Genomic DNA, 14,429 nt, shown 5'->3' with positions numbered 1-14,429 from the left:
AAACGGCAGAACCCGGTACTCAAAATGCCCTAACGGAGTGTTAAACGCCATTTTCCACTCGTCCCCCTCTCTGATGCGCACGAGATGGTAAGCGTTACGAAGGTCCAACTTAGTAAAGCACCTGGCTCCCTGCAGAATCTCGAAGGCTGATGACATAAGGGAAGCGGATAACGATTCTTAACCGTTATGTCATTCAGCCCTCGATAATCCACGCAGGGGCGCAGAGTACCGTCCTTCTTCTTAACAAAAAGAACCCCGCCCCGGCCGGAGAGGAAGAAGGCACTATGGTACCGGCGTCAAGAGACACAGACAAATAATCCTCGAGAGCCTTACGTTCGGGAGCCGACAGAGAGTATAGTCTACCCCGAGGAGGAGTGGTCCCCGGAAGGAGATCAATACTACAATCATACGACCGGTGAGGAGGAAGGGAGTTGGCTCGGGACCGACTGAAGACCGTGCGCAGATCATGATATTCCTCCGGCACTCCTGTCAAATCGCCAGGTTCCTCCTGAGAAGTAGGGACAGAAGAAACGGGAGGGATGGCAGACATTAAACACTTCACATGACAAGAAACGTTCCAGGATAGGATAGAATTACTAGACCAATTAATAGAAGGATTATGACATACTAGCCAGGGATGACCCAAAACAACAGGTGTAAACGGTGAACGAAAAATCAAAAAAGAAATAGTCTCACTGTGGTTACCAGATACTGTGAGGGTTAAAGGTAGTGTCTCAAATCTGATACTGGGAAGATGACTACCATCTAAGGCGAACATGGGCGTAGGCTTCTCTAACTCTCTGAAAGGAATGTCATGTTTCCGAACCCATGCTTCGTCCATGAAACAACCCTCAGCCCCAGAGTCTATCAAGGCACTACATGTAGCACCCGAACCGGTCCAGCGTAGATGGACCGACAAAGTAGTACAGGATCTTGATGGAGAGACTTGAGTAGTTGCGCTCACCTGTAGCCCTCCGCTTACAGATGAGCTCTGGCTTTTACTGGACATGAATTAACAAAATGTCCAGCAACTCCGCAATAGAGGCACAGGCGGTTGGTGATCCTCCGTTCCCTCTCCTTAGTCGAGATGCGAATCCCTCCCAGCTGCATGGGTTCAGACTCTGAGCCAGAGGAGGGAGATGGTTGCGATGCGGAGCAGGGAAACACCGTTGATGCGAGCTCTCTTCCACGAGCCCGGTGACGAAGATCTACCCGTCGTTCTATGCGGATGGCGAGAGCAATCAAAGAGTCCACATCTGAAGGAACCTCCCGGGAGAGAATCTCATCCTTAACCACTGCGTGGAGTCCCTCCAGAAAACGAGCGAGCAGCGCCGGCTCGTTCCACTCACTAGAGGCAGCAAGAGTGCGAAACTCAATAGAATAATCCGTTATGGACCGTTCACCTTGGCATAAGGAAGCCAGGGCCCTAGAAGCCTCCCTACCAAAAACTGAACGGTCAAAAACCCGAATCATCTCCTCTTTAAAGTTCTGGAACTTGTTAGAGCAATCAGCCCTTGCCTCCCAGATAGCTGTGCCCCATTCTCGAGCCCGGCCAGTAAGGAGTGAAATGACGTAAGCAACCCGAGCTCTCTCTCTAGAGTATGTGTTGGGTTGGAGAGAGAACACAATCTCACACTGCGTGAGAAAGGAGCGGCACTCAGTGGGCTGCCCGGAGTAGCAAGGTGGGTTATTAACCCTAGGTTCTGGAGGCTCGGCAGGCCAGGAAGTAACAGGTGGCACGAGACGTAGACTCTGGAACTGTCCAGAGAGGTCGGAAACCTGAGCGGCCAGGTTCTCCACGGCATGGCGAGCAGCAGACAATTCCTGCTCGTGTCTGCCGAGCATGGCTCCTTGGATCTCGACGGCAGTGTAACGAGCGTCTGAAGTCGCTGGGTCCATTCCTTGGTCGGTTCCTTCTGTCATGCAGGTGAAAGAGGACCCAAAAGCGACTTGGCGAAAACAGAGTCTTTAATCCAGTAAAGTAAATACAAACAAAAAACACAACTTTCACTCGAAATGACGAGGACAAACTGGAGACTCGATCTTGAACAGCAGGTGAACAGCAGGTTGCCTCGGGAAGGCACTTGAACCAGACAGACTCAGACACCTGCTCACCACGCAGCATCTGAGGAAAACACGACACGACAGGGCGATACACAAACACAGCACGGTGAATTCTAGACAAGGAACCGACAGGACAGGAACGGAACACAAAGGAAGAAATAGGGACTCTAATCAGGGGAAAGGATCGGGAACAGGTGTGGGAAGACTAAATGATTGATTAGGGGAATAGGAACAGCTGGGAGCAGGAACGGAACGATAGAGAGAAGAGAGAGCGAGAGAGTGAGAGAGGGAGGGGGAGAGAGAGGGATAGAAAGAGGGAAAGAACCTAATAAGACCAGCAGAGGGAAACGAATAGAATGGGAAGCACAGGGACAAGACAAGATAATAAATGACAAAACATGACACAGGCAGCCCAATTCCGTTGTATTGGCACATCTGATACCTATTAGATTTTTTCAGAAGGTGTAAACTGCAAAAAAACACATGAATCTGATATTTTGAATTCTGATTTATTACACATTCGTATGGGCTTCTCCATCCTGATATGATTCTGATGTTTCATATGAGAACTCAATCTGGATGCTCGATCAGATTTATTTGCTCAAAGTTTTTTTTTAATGTGTGTGTACATGACCTAGCTGTTCCCACAACAACTTTTAAAGCAACAATGACAGCAAATGAGCCTTGCATCTGTGTGCTATTTTAGAGGCTACGTCAGTGTGAATGTACAAGTCCCATATGGGTCACAGATCAAACTGAATATGAACAGTCAGGGGAAAAAAAACATTGGATATTAAATACAAATCTCAATTGGATTCTTAGGATGGCTGTGTGAACGCAGCCATAGTATCAGATGTAGGCTGACGCTACATGCTGGATATTTCATGGTAATACTTACTTCATGTTTAGTTTGTTGAGGTGTCACTCAAGCTTTAAGGTGCATAGACATGCATGTTCCATGCAACCCAGTAAGGGTGCTTCATTCCACAGGAGCAGGCTCGTTCAGTTTTATAATAATACACATATTCACAATTAGCTATCACCCTTGTTACGCTGCATCATGCCTCCAAAAATGGCCAGGTTGCTCCAGCCGTGTTCACTGTTGCCCCTTTAATTGACCGACTGGGTTTGAGCCCTCGCCATTTGAATGCCATAAGACTGTGACAGCCTTCTGGAAGCTAAGACATTGGCTCACAAAGGTTACTCATCACCCCAACCACTTCCCTGTCCCTTTCAGGTGTTACACCAAGGCCAGAGTATTCTCTATCCGAGCACAGTGAAAGGGCAAACACACAAGATGTTTAACTCACACTCAACACAGTAATTTACCAGGCCTATTATTATTTTTATATAATAGTTGAATCTGTTTTTCCATTAGTTTGTATTATTGTTGGTATTTTGCTTGTTGACTGTATTGAAATGTATTAAATGCATAATAAAGTTTGTTCAGACTGCAGCTACGGTCCAAAGTGATCCATCATGTACATATCTACTTCAAATATCTCATACCTCTGCACATTGATATGGTACTGGTACTTCCTGGATATAGATATAACTCCATCATTGATCTGGTACTGGTACTTCCTGGATATAGATATAACTCCATCATTGATCTGGTACTGGTACTTCCTGGATATAGATAAAACTCCATCATTGATCTGGTACTGGTACTTCCTGGATACAGCTCCATCGTTGATCTGGTACTGATACATCCTGGATATAACTCCACATTGATCTGGTACTGATACATCCTGGATATAACTCCACATTGATCTGGTACTGATACATCCTGGATATAACTCCACATTGATCTGGTACTGATACATCCTGGATATAGCTCCACATTGATCTGGTACTGATACATCCTGGATATAACTCCACATTGATCTGGTACTGATACATCCTGGATATAACTCCATCATTGATCTGGTACTGATACATCCTGGATATAACTCCACATTGATCTGGTACTGATACATCCTGGATATAACTCCACGTTGATCTGGTACTGATACATCCTGGATATAACTCCACATTGATCTGGTACTGATACATCCTGGATATAACTCCACATTGATCTGGTACTGATACATCCTGGATATAACTCCACATTGATCTGGTACTGATACATCCTGGATATAACTCCATCATTGATCTGGTACTGATACATCCTGGATATAACTCCACATTGATCTGGTACTGATACATCCTGGATATAACTCCACATTGATCTGGTACTGATACATCCTGGATATAACTCCACATTGATCTGGTACTGATACATCCTGGATATAACTCCACATTGATCTGGTACTGATACATCCTGGATATAACTCCACATTGATCTGGTACTGATACATCCTGGATATAACTCCATCATTGATCTGGTACTGATACATCCTGGATATAATTCCACATTGATCTGGTACTGGTACTTCCTGAATATAACTCCACATTGATCTGGTACTGATACATCCTGGATATAACTCCACATTGATCTGGTACTGATACATCCTGGATATAACTCCACATTGATCTGGTACTGATACATCCTGGATATAACTCCACATTGATCTGGTACTGATACATCCTGGTCTGACAACTCCCAGTTCCTGCTGCGTCATGCTGATGGCAGAGCCAGGTCTCAATGGTACAGGGCTGTTGTCAACGGTACAGGCTGGAGGTGGTGTGGTCCTTCTTTAGCTTGAGTTGGTAGAGCAGACACATTTGAAATACTTTCAAATAACTGAGCTGTGCTTGATTCAGTTTGACCACATTATTAAATGTATGCAACATGACATAAGTCGCTTTGGTATAAAGCGTCCACTGTCCCTAAATGGCATATATTATTATTTATTATTATTAACTCACATGACCGCTCCTTGATAGCGTATGAGCCAATTGAGCTAGAACAATATTTCATTCGATATCTCCATAGGTGACATTTCAATCTAGCTGTGGAGTGAGCTTACGGCACCTTCTTAACTCATTTACATATACAGCCACTGTAATTATTGGGACAGTGAAGCATTCTCTTCTTTTGACTGCCATTTGAGTGTTTTTTTATATCCATCTCAGGTGAACTTTTTAGAAAGTACAGCACTTTTTGTTCGTAGTCCCTATATTTTAGGGGAGCAAAAGTATTGGGACAAATTCACTTATGTGTATTAAAGTAGTAAAAAGTTAAGTATTCGCTCCCATATTAATAGCACACAATGACTACGTCGAGCTTCTGTCTGCAAATTTGTTGAATGCATTTGCTGTTTGTTTTGGTTTCAGATCATTTTGTGCCATATAGGAATTCATGGTAAATAATGTATTGTGTCATTTTGGAGTCACCTTTATTGTAAAAACACTTCAAAATGACACAATATATTATTTACCATTCACCTATAAGCAAAAATAATCAAACCAACCAAAGCAAACCCACCAAAAATGTGTAGAGTCATCATTCAAAATAACCCCAATAGATGTCTTGAGCACTTGGATAAGTTCAAATACTGTACAGTAAGGTATCAATGTGCTAACTTAGCACTTTCCCCACACTGTATTTATTCAAATGCAACATAGACATGTGCCAACATATTCTATATGACATGATAATCACCTCTATGATAATGTGGTTGATGTTTCAACAATAAAAGTGATCATTTTGATTGCATGTAGCAATTGAGTAAAATATGAATTACTTTATTTTTGTTAAATTATGATCATGATTTTCTACATTTGAATCTGTTTCAATAAAGATATTTCCAATTATTACATTGAAATGGATTGATTGCCTTTGTATTCATTTCAATTTTTTTCAAAACTGAAATAAAGAAGTTATCAGATGTTGATCTGGGCCCGTATCCTAAAAGCATCTCAGAATAAGAGTGCTGACCTAGGACCAGCTTCCCCCTTTCGATGCATGTTTCATGCATGTTAACATTAGAAGCCTCCTCGGTTTGTATAATTCACTGCTTTAGCACACTCTGCCAACCCGGATGTCCTAGCCGTGTCTGAATTCTGGATAAGGAAGTCCACCAAAACCCCTGAAATGTCCATCCCAAACTATAACATTTTCCGACAAGATAGAACTGCTAAAGGGGGCGGTGTTGCAGAGATCTGTCTTACTATCCAGGTCTGTACCCAAACAATTCAAACTTCTACTTTTAAAAATCCATCTTTCCAGAAACAAGTCTCTCACTGTTGCTGCATGCAATAGACTATCCTCTGCCCCCAGCTGTGCCCTGGACACCATATGTGAATTGATTGTGCCCCATCTATCTTCAGAGCTCGTGCTGCTAGGTGACCTAAACTGTGACATGGCCATCCTACAATCTAAGCTTGATGCCCTCAATCTCACACAAATTATCAATGAACCCACCAGGTACAACCCCAAATCCGTAAACACGTGCACCCTCATAGATATCACAACTTGCCCTCCAAATACACCTCTGCTGTTTTCAACCAAGATCTCAGCGATCACTGCCTCATTGCCTGCATCCGTAATGGGTCTGCGGTCAAATGACCACCCCTCATCACTGTCAAACGCTCCCTAAAACACTTCCACCAGCAGGCCTTTCTAATCGGCCTGGCCCGGGTATCCTGGAAGGATATAGACCTCATCCGGTCAGTAGAGGATGCCTGGTCTTTAAAAGTGCCTTCCTCACCATCTTAAATAAGCATGCCCCATCAAAAAAATGTAGAACCAGAAACCGATACAGCCCTTGGTTCTCTCCAGACCTGACTGCCCTTGACCAGCACAAAAACATCCTGTGGCGTTCAGCATTAGCATCGAACAGCCCCTGTGATATGCAACTTTTCAGGGAAGTTAGGAAAAAATGTACACAGGCTGTTTGGAAAGCTAAGTCTAGCTTTTTCAAGCAGAAATTTGCACCCTGTAGAACAAACTCAAAAAAAGTTATGGGACACTGTAAAGTCCATGGAGAATAAGAGCACCTCCTACCAGCTGCCCACTGCACTGAGGCTAGGAAACACTTACCACAGATAAATCCACTATAACTGAGAATTTCAAGAAGTATTTTTCTACGGCTGGCCATGCTTTCCACCTGGCTACCCCTACTCCGGTCAACAGCCCTGCACTCCCCAAAGCAACTCGCCCAAACCTCCCCCATTTCTCCTCCCCCTACAAAATGTCCGACAATCTGGACCCTCTCTTTCTAAAATGATCTGCCAAAATTGTTGCAACCCCTATTACTAGCCTGTTCAACCTATCTTTCGTATCATCTGAGATCCCCAAAGATTGGAAAGCTGCTGCGGTCATCCCCCTCTTCATAAGGGAGACACTCTAGACCCAAACTGCTACAGACCTATATCTATTCTACCCTGCCTTTCTAAGGTCTTCGAAAGCCAAGTTAACAAACAGATTACCGACCATTTCGAATCCCACTGTACCTTCTCTGCTATGCAATATGGTTTCAGAGCTGGTCATGTGTGCACCTCAGCCACGCTCAAGGTCCTAAACGATATCTTAACCGCCATCGATAAGAAACATTACTGTGCAGCCGTATTCAATGATCTGGCCAAGGCTTTCGACTCTGTCAATCACAACATTCTTATTGGCAGACTCAACAGCCTTGGTTTCTCAAATGATTGCCTTCATCAACTACTTCTCAGATAGGGTTCAGTGTGCCAAATCGGAGGGCCTGTTGTCCTGACCTCTGGCAGTCTCTATGGGGGTCCCACAGGGTCCAATTCTCAGGCCAACTCTCTTCTCTGTATACATCAATGATGTTGTTCTTGCTGCTAGTGATTATTTGATCCACCTCTATGCAGACAACACCATTCTGTATACCTCTGGCCCTTCTTTGGACAATGTGTTAACTAATCTCCAGATGAGCTTCAATGCCATACAACTCTCCTTCCGTGGCCTCCAGCTGCTCTTAAATGCAAGTAAAACCAAATACATGCTCTTCAACCGATCGCTGCCCGCACCTGCCCGCCCATCCAGCATCACTACTCTGGTCGGTTCTGACTTAGAATATGTGGACAAATACAAATACCTAGGTGTCTGGTTAGACTGTAAACTCTCCTTCCAGACTCACATTAAACATCTCTAGACCAAAATTAAATCTAGAATCGGCTTCCCATTTTGCAACAAAGCATCCTTCACTCATGCTGCCAAACATACCCTCGTAAAACTGACCATCCTACCGATTCTCAACTTCGGTGATGTCATTTACAAAATAGCCTCCAACACTCTACTCAACAAATTGGATGTAGTCTATCACAGTGCCATCCGTTTTGTCACCAAAGCACCATATACTACCCACCATTGCGACCTGTACACTCTCGTTGGCTGGCCCTCGCTTCATACTTGTCGCCAAACCCACTGGCTCCAGGTCATCGACAAGTCTCTGCTAGGTAAAGCCCCGCCTTATCTCAGCTCACTGGTCACCATAGCAGCACCCACCCACGCGCTCCAGCAGGTATATCTCACTGGTCACCCCCAAAGCCAATTCCTCCATTGGCCGCCTCTCCTTCCAGTTCTCTGGTGGCATTGACTGGAACGAACTGCAAAAATCACTAAAGCTGGAGACTCTTACCTCCCTCACTAGCTTTAAGCACCAGGTGTCAGAGAAGCTCACAGATCACTGCACCTGTACATAGCTCATCTGTAAAAAGCCCATCCAATCTACCTCATCCCCATACTGTATTTATTTATCTTGCTCCTTTGCACCCCAGTATCTCTACTTGCACATCTTCTGCACATTCTACCATTTCAGTGTTTAATTGCTATATTGTAATTACTTCACCACCATGGCCTATTTATTGCCTTACCTCTCTTATCCTACCTCATTTGCACATGCTGTATATAGATTTTTCTACTGTATTATTGATTGTATGTTGTTGTTTATTCCATGTGTAACTCTGTTGTTGTATGTGTCGAACTGCTTTGCTTTATCTTGGCCAGGTCGCAGTTGTAAATGAGAATGTGTTCTCAACTGGCCTACTTGTTAAATACTGGTTTAATAAAGGTGAAATAAAACATTTAAAAAAATCATAATTATATAGACAGGGAACCTGATTCTAGATCAGCACTCAGACACTTCATGAATACGGGCCCAGAATTGTCAGAGATGATCTCTACAGTGAAACAACTATATTTCTGGTAATACAACAACGTCAAGATGTAATGGAGTGTAAACGCACAAACACTAGTTGCACTACATTAGTATTGTTAGCATTAGCGTTTACGGGAGTCCAATATATAATCCCAACTTGTTGACGATAAAACACAGGATCAAAAGCCTAGCTGACCCTTTTCCTCTTGGCACTTGTGTAAATCTGAAGGGATTGAAAATATGAAAGCAACATGTTGAAACTCCCACCCAGCCAATCATTCAGCAAGGTGGAAGTACAGCACGTTTTTACCTATCAGATCCTTTCACACCTACATGAAGTGCCCTGGCCCTAGAGGTTGTGGCCAGGGGTCAATTTGAGATTGGGCGTTACATTAGTTTGATGGGGAGTTCCAGTTGTTCCGTTCAGGACTAGACGAGGATGGGAGTCAGGACCAGATTCCTGAGCGTTCCCGTTTGCGTCGTACAATGGCGGCCACATCCTGTTTGAGAGAGGAGACGCTCTGCTCCAGCAGCTCTGAGAAATCACGCAGCAGACCACCCTGCTCATCCACAAACAGCCTGAGCCCCAAGAGATCTGACTCCTCCTGGAACACACACACACACACACACACACACACACACACACACACACACACACACACACACACACACACACACACACACACACACACACACACACACACACACACACACACACACACACACACACACACACACACACACACACAGTATATGCAGAAACACACACAAACGTCAGATCAGTCAGATCAGTCAGTCAATAAGTAGGTAAGTAGATTGATTAATTGACTGATTGATACATACACTGGGCCTGTGCCTGCGCAGGCGCTGCAGTTGAACCCTGACAGAGGTCATGCTGTGGTAGAAGACCTTCAGGGCGCGGGCGAACTCTGCATCACAGCTGGGCCGCAGACTGCTGCCCCGCATCTCTGACCGACCACGACCCCACTCTGCTCCTACACAGAGGAGGAGAGAGAGTGAGTGAGAGAGCGAGAGAACATGACAGTTCAGTTGTTTAGTACATGTCTGACCGGTCTTAGTTGTATTGAGCTGATCCCTCAGTGTGTTGTTCTCGGTCTTCAGTGCAGCGTTGGTGTTCCTCAGCTCCTCTACATCCTGCTGTAAAGCCCTCAGAGAGCAGCTCAGCTCTGAGCCAGGGTCCACTGTCTGCAACACACACACACACACACACACTATAGTGGATACACATACTATTTAACTCTTTGAGGTCTCATGTAAATCTATAAGGCTGTCCTACAAATATGACAAATTCTAAATCTCCGAGTGGTGTACAGATGTCTGATGTAGACTCACAGTGGCTGTCTCAGTTGCGCTAGCCTGGTCGATGATGAAGCATCCCTCTGGAGTCATCCTCACTCCCTCCAGAGACGACACCATGTCTCTACATCCCTCTGGACAGGAAAGTATCAAGCATTACCCAAGCGTTACACGTGTATGTGTGGCAGATGGGATCTTTGAAATTCGCTCCTCAGCCTGAGGTGTCTCCACTTGCGCTGCGGCATAGCTAGATTTTCATGGGTGTAACCAGGTAAGATGCTTCAGGATGGCAGTCAAGTGTGATTGCGAGGCAGAGGTCCTGTGTTCAATCACCGGTATGAGCCGAATCAGGAGAAAGGGGTACTCGCCAAGCAAGTAGCATGATGTCCTTTACACGTGCATACAATACGAATATAGTATGAGTTCCAAGTTCTGCAAGTCCCATGCTTACCCTTACTATCCTGGGCCCAGGTTTGTAGGCGAGTCCCAGGCTTACCCTTACTGGGCTCAGGTTTGTAGGCAAGTCCCAGGCTTAACCTTACTATCCTGGGCCCAGGTTTGTAGGCGAGCCCCAGGCTTACCCTTACTGGACTCAGGTTTGTAGGCAAGTCCCAGGCTTACCCTTACTATGCGCAGGTTTGTAAGCGAGTACCAGGTTTACAGTTACTATCCTGGGCTTAGGTTTGTAGGCAAGTCCCAGGCTTACTTACCCTGTAGGCCCCAGAGCTCCAGCACCAGGGCGCTGGTCTGCAGGTGTTCTAGCAGGCCTTGGGAGGTGTGCAGAGAAGTGAAGTGGACCCGCTGGTCCAGCAGGGGATTGACATTGTGCCACACGGCCGGAGTGTAGAGGGGCTGGGCACTGTCGAACATCCTGAACCTGGCAGGGGAAAGGTGACGTCAGTTATTTAACCTTAATTTCTCTAGTCAAGTCAATTAAGAACAAATACCAGCCCAAATCTCTAGCCCATTCACCCTATCTGAACGCCCCTGTTCCTGGCCTGTTGGACCCAGCGCAGGCCACAGCACTGATCCAGGACCAGCTGGAAGTCCAGCCGTCTCCCCAGAAGCTCAGAGGGGTCGATCAGGATGTCATCCTCCCCCAGAGTCCTGGACACAGAAGGGCCAGGGGTCATATGTATCAAACCTCTCAGAAGGCTGTTTTAGGATCAGTTCATGTAATGAATAACATTACATGGACAGGGACTCTGAAATGCTTGGTACATATGGCCACTGGCTACATAAAGTATCTAACTTCCCTGATTCAACTAGCCAACCATTCATGTTCTTCTTCTTCATGTTATTCTAGACTGCAATTATTTAAATCTGGGTTGTGTTCATTAGGGCACAACATAGCAAAATAAAAATTAAGATCTGAGTTCCAATTGGACAAGTTGAGGTTCAAAACTTTTCTCTGTCCGTACTGAACACAACCCGGTAAAGTGTCTGCCTCCCATTCTTCTGTAATGTAATGTTACCCACAGTCCTGTAGGGCTGCATGGTAGAAGCTGGGCCTGCAGTATGGCCTCTTCAGTGCCCTCTGACCCCAATACCTGGAAACATAGAGAGGGATGAGATAGAACGACACGCACACATGCACGCGCACACACACACACACACAGACACACACACAGTACCTCCAGCTGTTCCTCCAGTGCGATACGGAAAGCCAAAGACTGCAGCCAGAGGTGGGCGCTGCCCAAGAGCAGGGGCTCCAGCGGATCCCAAAAAGGGTCTCTGTCTCTGGGCATGGGCGCCCTGGCCGCCCCCTCTCCCTTCCGCTCCGTATGGTGCTGCTGATACAACTCCTCCATCAGGAACTTACGGTTCACAAACTTGGCCTTGGACCAGAGCCACACCTGTGGGGAGAGGACAACACACTCACCTGAGTTCCACACACACCTTAACTCAGCTCTATGCAGCAATACGGATCCTACATACACTATACAGTGCCTTGCAAAAGTATTCATCCCCCTTGGCGTTTTTCATATTTTGCATTACAACCTGTAATTTAAATGGATTTTTATTTGTATTTCATGTATTGGACTTGTTTAAAAACATTCAAAAAAATAAAAAATGGAAAAGTGATACGTGCATATGTTTTCACCCCCTTTGCTATGAAGCCTCTAAATAAGATCTGGTGCAACCAATTACCTTCAGAAGTCACATCATTTGTTAAATAAAGTCCACCTGTGTGCAATCTAAGTGTCACATGATCTGACACATGATCTAAGTATATATAGACACACCTGTTCTGAAAGACCCCAGAGTCTGCAACACCACCAAGCAAGCGGCACCACCAAGCAAGCGGCACCATGAAGACCAAGGAGCTCTCCAAACAGGTCAGGGACAAAGTTGTGGAGAAGTACAGATCAGGGTTGGGTTATACAAAAATATCTGAAACTTTGAACATCCCACGGAGCACCATTAAATCCATTATTTAAAAATTGAAAGAATATGGCACCACAACAAACTTGTCAAGAGAGGGCCGCCCACCAAAACTCACAGACCAGGCAAGTAGGGCATTAATCAGAGAGGCAACAAAGGGACCAAAGATACCCCTGAAGGAGCTGCAAAGCTCCACAGCGGAGATTGGAGTATCTGTCCATAGGACCACTTTAAGCCATACACTCCACAGAGTTGGGCTTTACGGAACAGTGGCCAGAAAAAAAGGCATTGCTTAAAGAGAAAAATAAGCAAACACGTTTGGTGTTCGCCAAAAGGAATGGTCAGATGAGACTAAAATTTAGCTTTTTGGCCACCAAAGAAAACGCTATGTCTGATGCAAACCCAACACCTCTTATCACCCGATAACACGATCCCCACAGTGAAGCATGGTGGTGGTAGCATCATCTTGTGGGGATGTTTTTTATTGGCAGGGACTGGGAAACTGGTCAGAATTGAAGAAATGATGGATTCCGCTAAATACAGGGAAATTCTTGAGGGAAACCTGTTTCAGTCTTCCAGAGATTTGAGACTGGGACGGAGGTTCACCTTCCAGCAGGACAATGACCCTAAGCATACTGCTAAAGCAACACTCGAGTGGTTTAAGGGGAAAAATTGAAATGTATTGGAATGCTCAGACCTCAATACAATTGAGAATCTGTGGTAAAACTTAAAGATTGCTGTACACCAGCGGAGCCCATCCAACTTGAAGGAACTGGAGCAGTTTTGCCTTAAAGAACGAAAAAATCCCAGTGGCTAGATGTGCCAAGCTTGTCGATACATACCCCAAGAGACTTGCAGCTGTAATTGCTGCAAAAGGTTCTGTTTTTTGTCTTATTTCTTGTTTCAATAAAAAATATTTTGCATCTTCAAAGTGGTAGGCAAGTTGTGTAAATCAAATGATTACAACCCCCCAAAAAAAATATATTTTAATTTCAGGTTGTAAGGCAACAAAATAGGAAACATCCCAAAGGGGGTGAATACTTTGGCAAGACACTATACAGTCGTGGCCAAAAGTTTTGAGAATGACACAAATATTAATTTTCACAAAGTTTGCCGCTTCAGTGTCTTTAGATATTTTTGTCAGATCTTACTATGGAATACTGAAGTATAATTACAAGCATTTCAGACGTGTCAAAGGCTTTTATTGACAATTACATGAAGTTGATGCAAAGAGTCAATATTTGCAGTGTCGACCCTTCTTTTTCAAGACCTCTGCAATCTGCCCTGGCTTGCTATCAATGAACTTCTGGGCAACATCCTGACTGATGCAGCCCATTCTTGTGTAATCAATGCTTGGTGTTTGTCAGAATTTGTGGGGTTTTCTTTGTCCACCCGCCTCTTGAGGATTGACCACAAGTTCTCAATGGGATTAAGGTCTGGGGAGTTTCCTGGCCATGGACCCAAGATATTGATGTTTTGTTCCCCAAGCCACTTAGTCATCATTTTTGCCTTATGACAAGGTGCTCCATCATGCTGGAAAAGGCATTGTTCGTCACCAAACTGTTCCTGGATGGTTGGGAGAAGTTGCTCTCG

At 45.0% G+C, this 14,429-nt stretch overlaps 1 protein-coding gene across 1 annotated transcript; it reads right to left on the bottom strand.

Annotated features, from left to right (window-relative positions):
• Positions 1–9,026: 9,026 nt before the first annotated feature.
• On the bottom strand, positions 9,027–12,282 carry LOC124016964 (kinesin-like protein KIF28P). The gene is made up of 8 exons (XM_046332295.1): positions 12,086–12,282; positions 11,931–12,001; positions 11,424–11,558; positions 11,162–11,328; positions 10,488–10,585; positions 10,205–10,340; positions 9,978–10,129; positions 9,027–9,739 (listed from the first exon to the last, which is right to left on the bottom strand). Exons 1-8 carry the CDS (start codon positions 12,260–12,262, stop codon positions 9,581–9,583), a joined length of 1,095 nt encoding a protein of 364 aa, XP_046188251.1. The 5' UTR covers positions 12,263–12,282; the 3' UTR covers positions 9,027–9,580.
• Positions 12,283–14,429: the final 2,147 nt, after the last annotated feature.

The sequence above is a fragment of the Oncorhynchus gorbuscha genome, unplaced genomic scaffold (assembly GCF_021184085.1).
Source record: "Oncorhynchus gorbuscha isolate QuinsamMale2020 ecotype Even-year unplaced genomic scaffold, OgorEven_v1.0 Un_scaffold_13:::fragment_6:::debris, whole genome shotgun sequence".
Taxonomy (NCBI): Eukaryota; Metazoa; Chordata; class Actinopteri; order Salmoniformes; family Salmonidae; genus Oncorhynchus; species Oncorhynchus gorbuscha.
Note: the sequence above shows the minus strand (reverse complement) of the source record. Positions and strands in the feature narration are given on the sequence as shown.

Coding starts and splice junctions, on each gene's coding strand:
- LOC124016964 (XM_046332295.1), bottom strand. CDS start 12,262: ATGGAGGAGTTGTATCAGCAGCACCATACGGAGCGGAAGGGAGAGGGG. Junction 11,329..11,423: donor AACAGGGGCGTTCAGATAGG/GTGAATGGGCTA, acceptor TTCCCCTGCCAG/GTTCAGGATGTTCGACAGTG. Junction 10,130..10,204: donor GCTCAATACAACTAAGACCG/GTCAGACATGTA, acceptor TCCTCTGTGTAG/GAGCAGAGTGGGGTCGTGGT.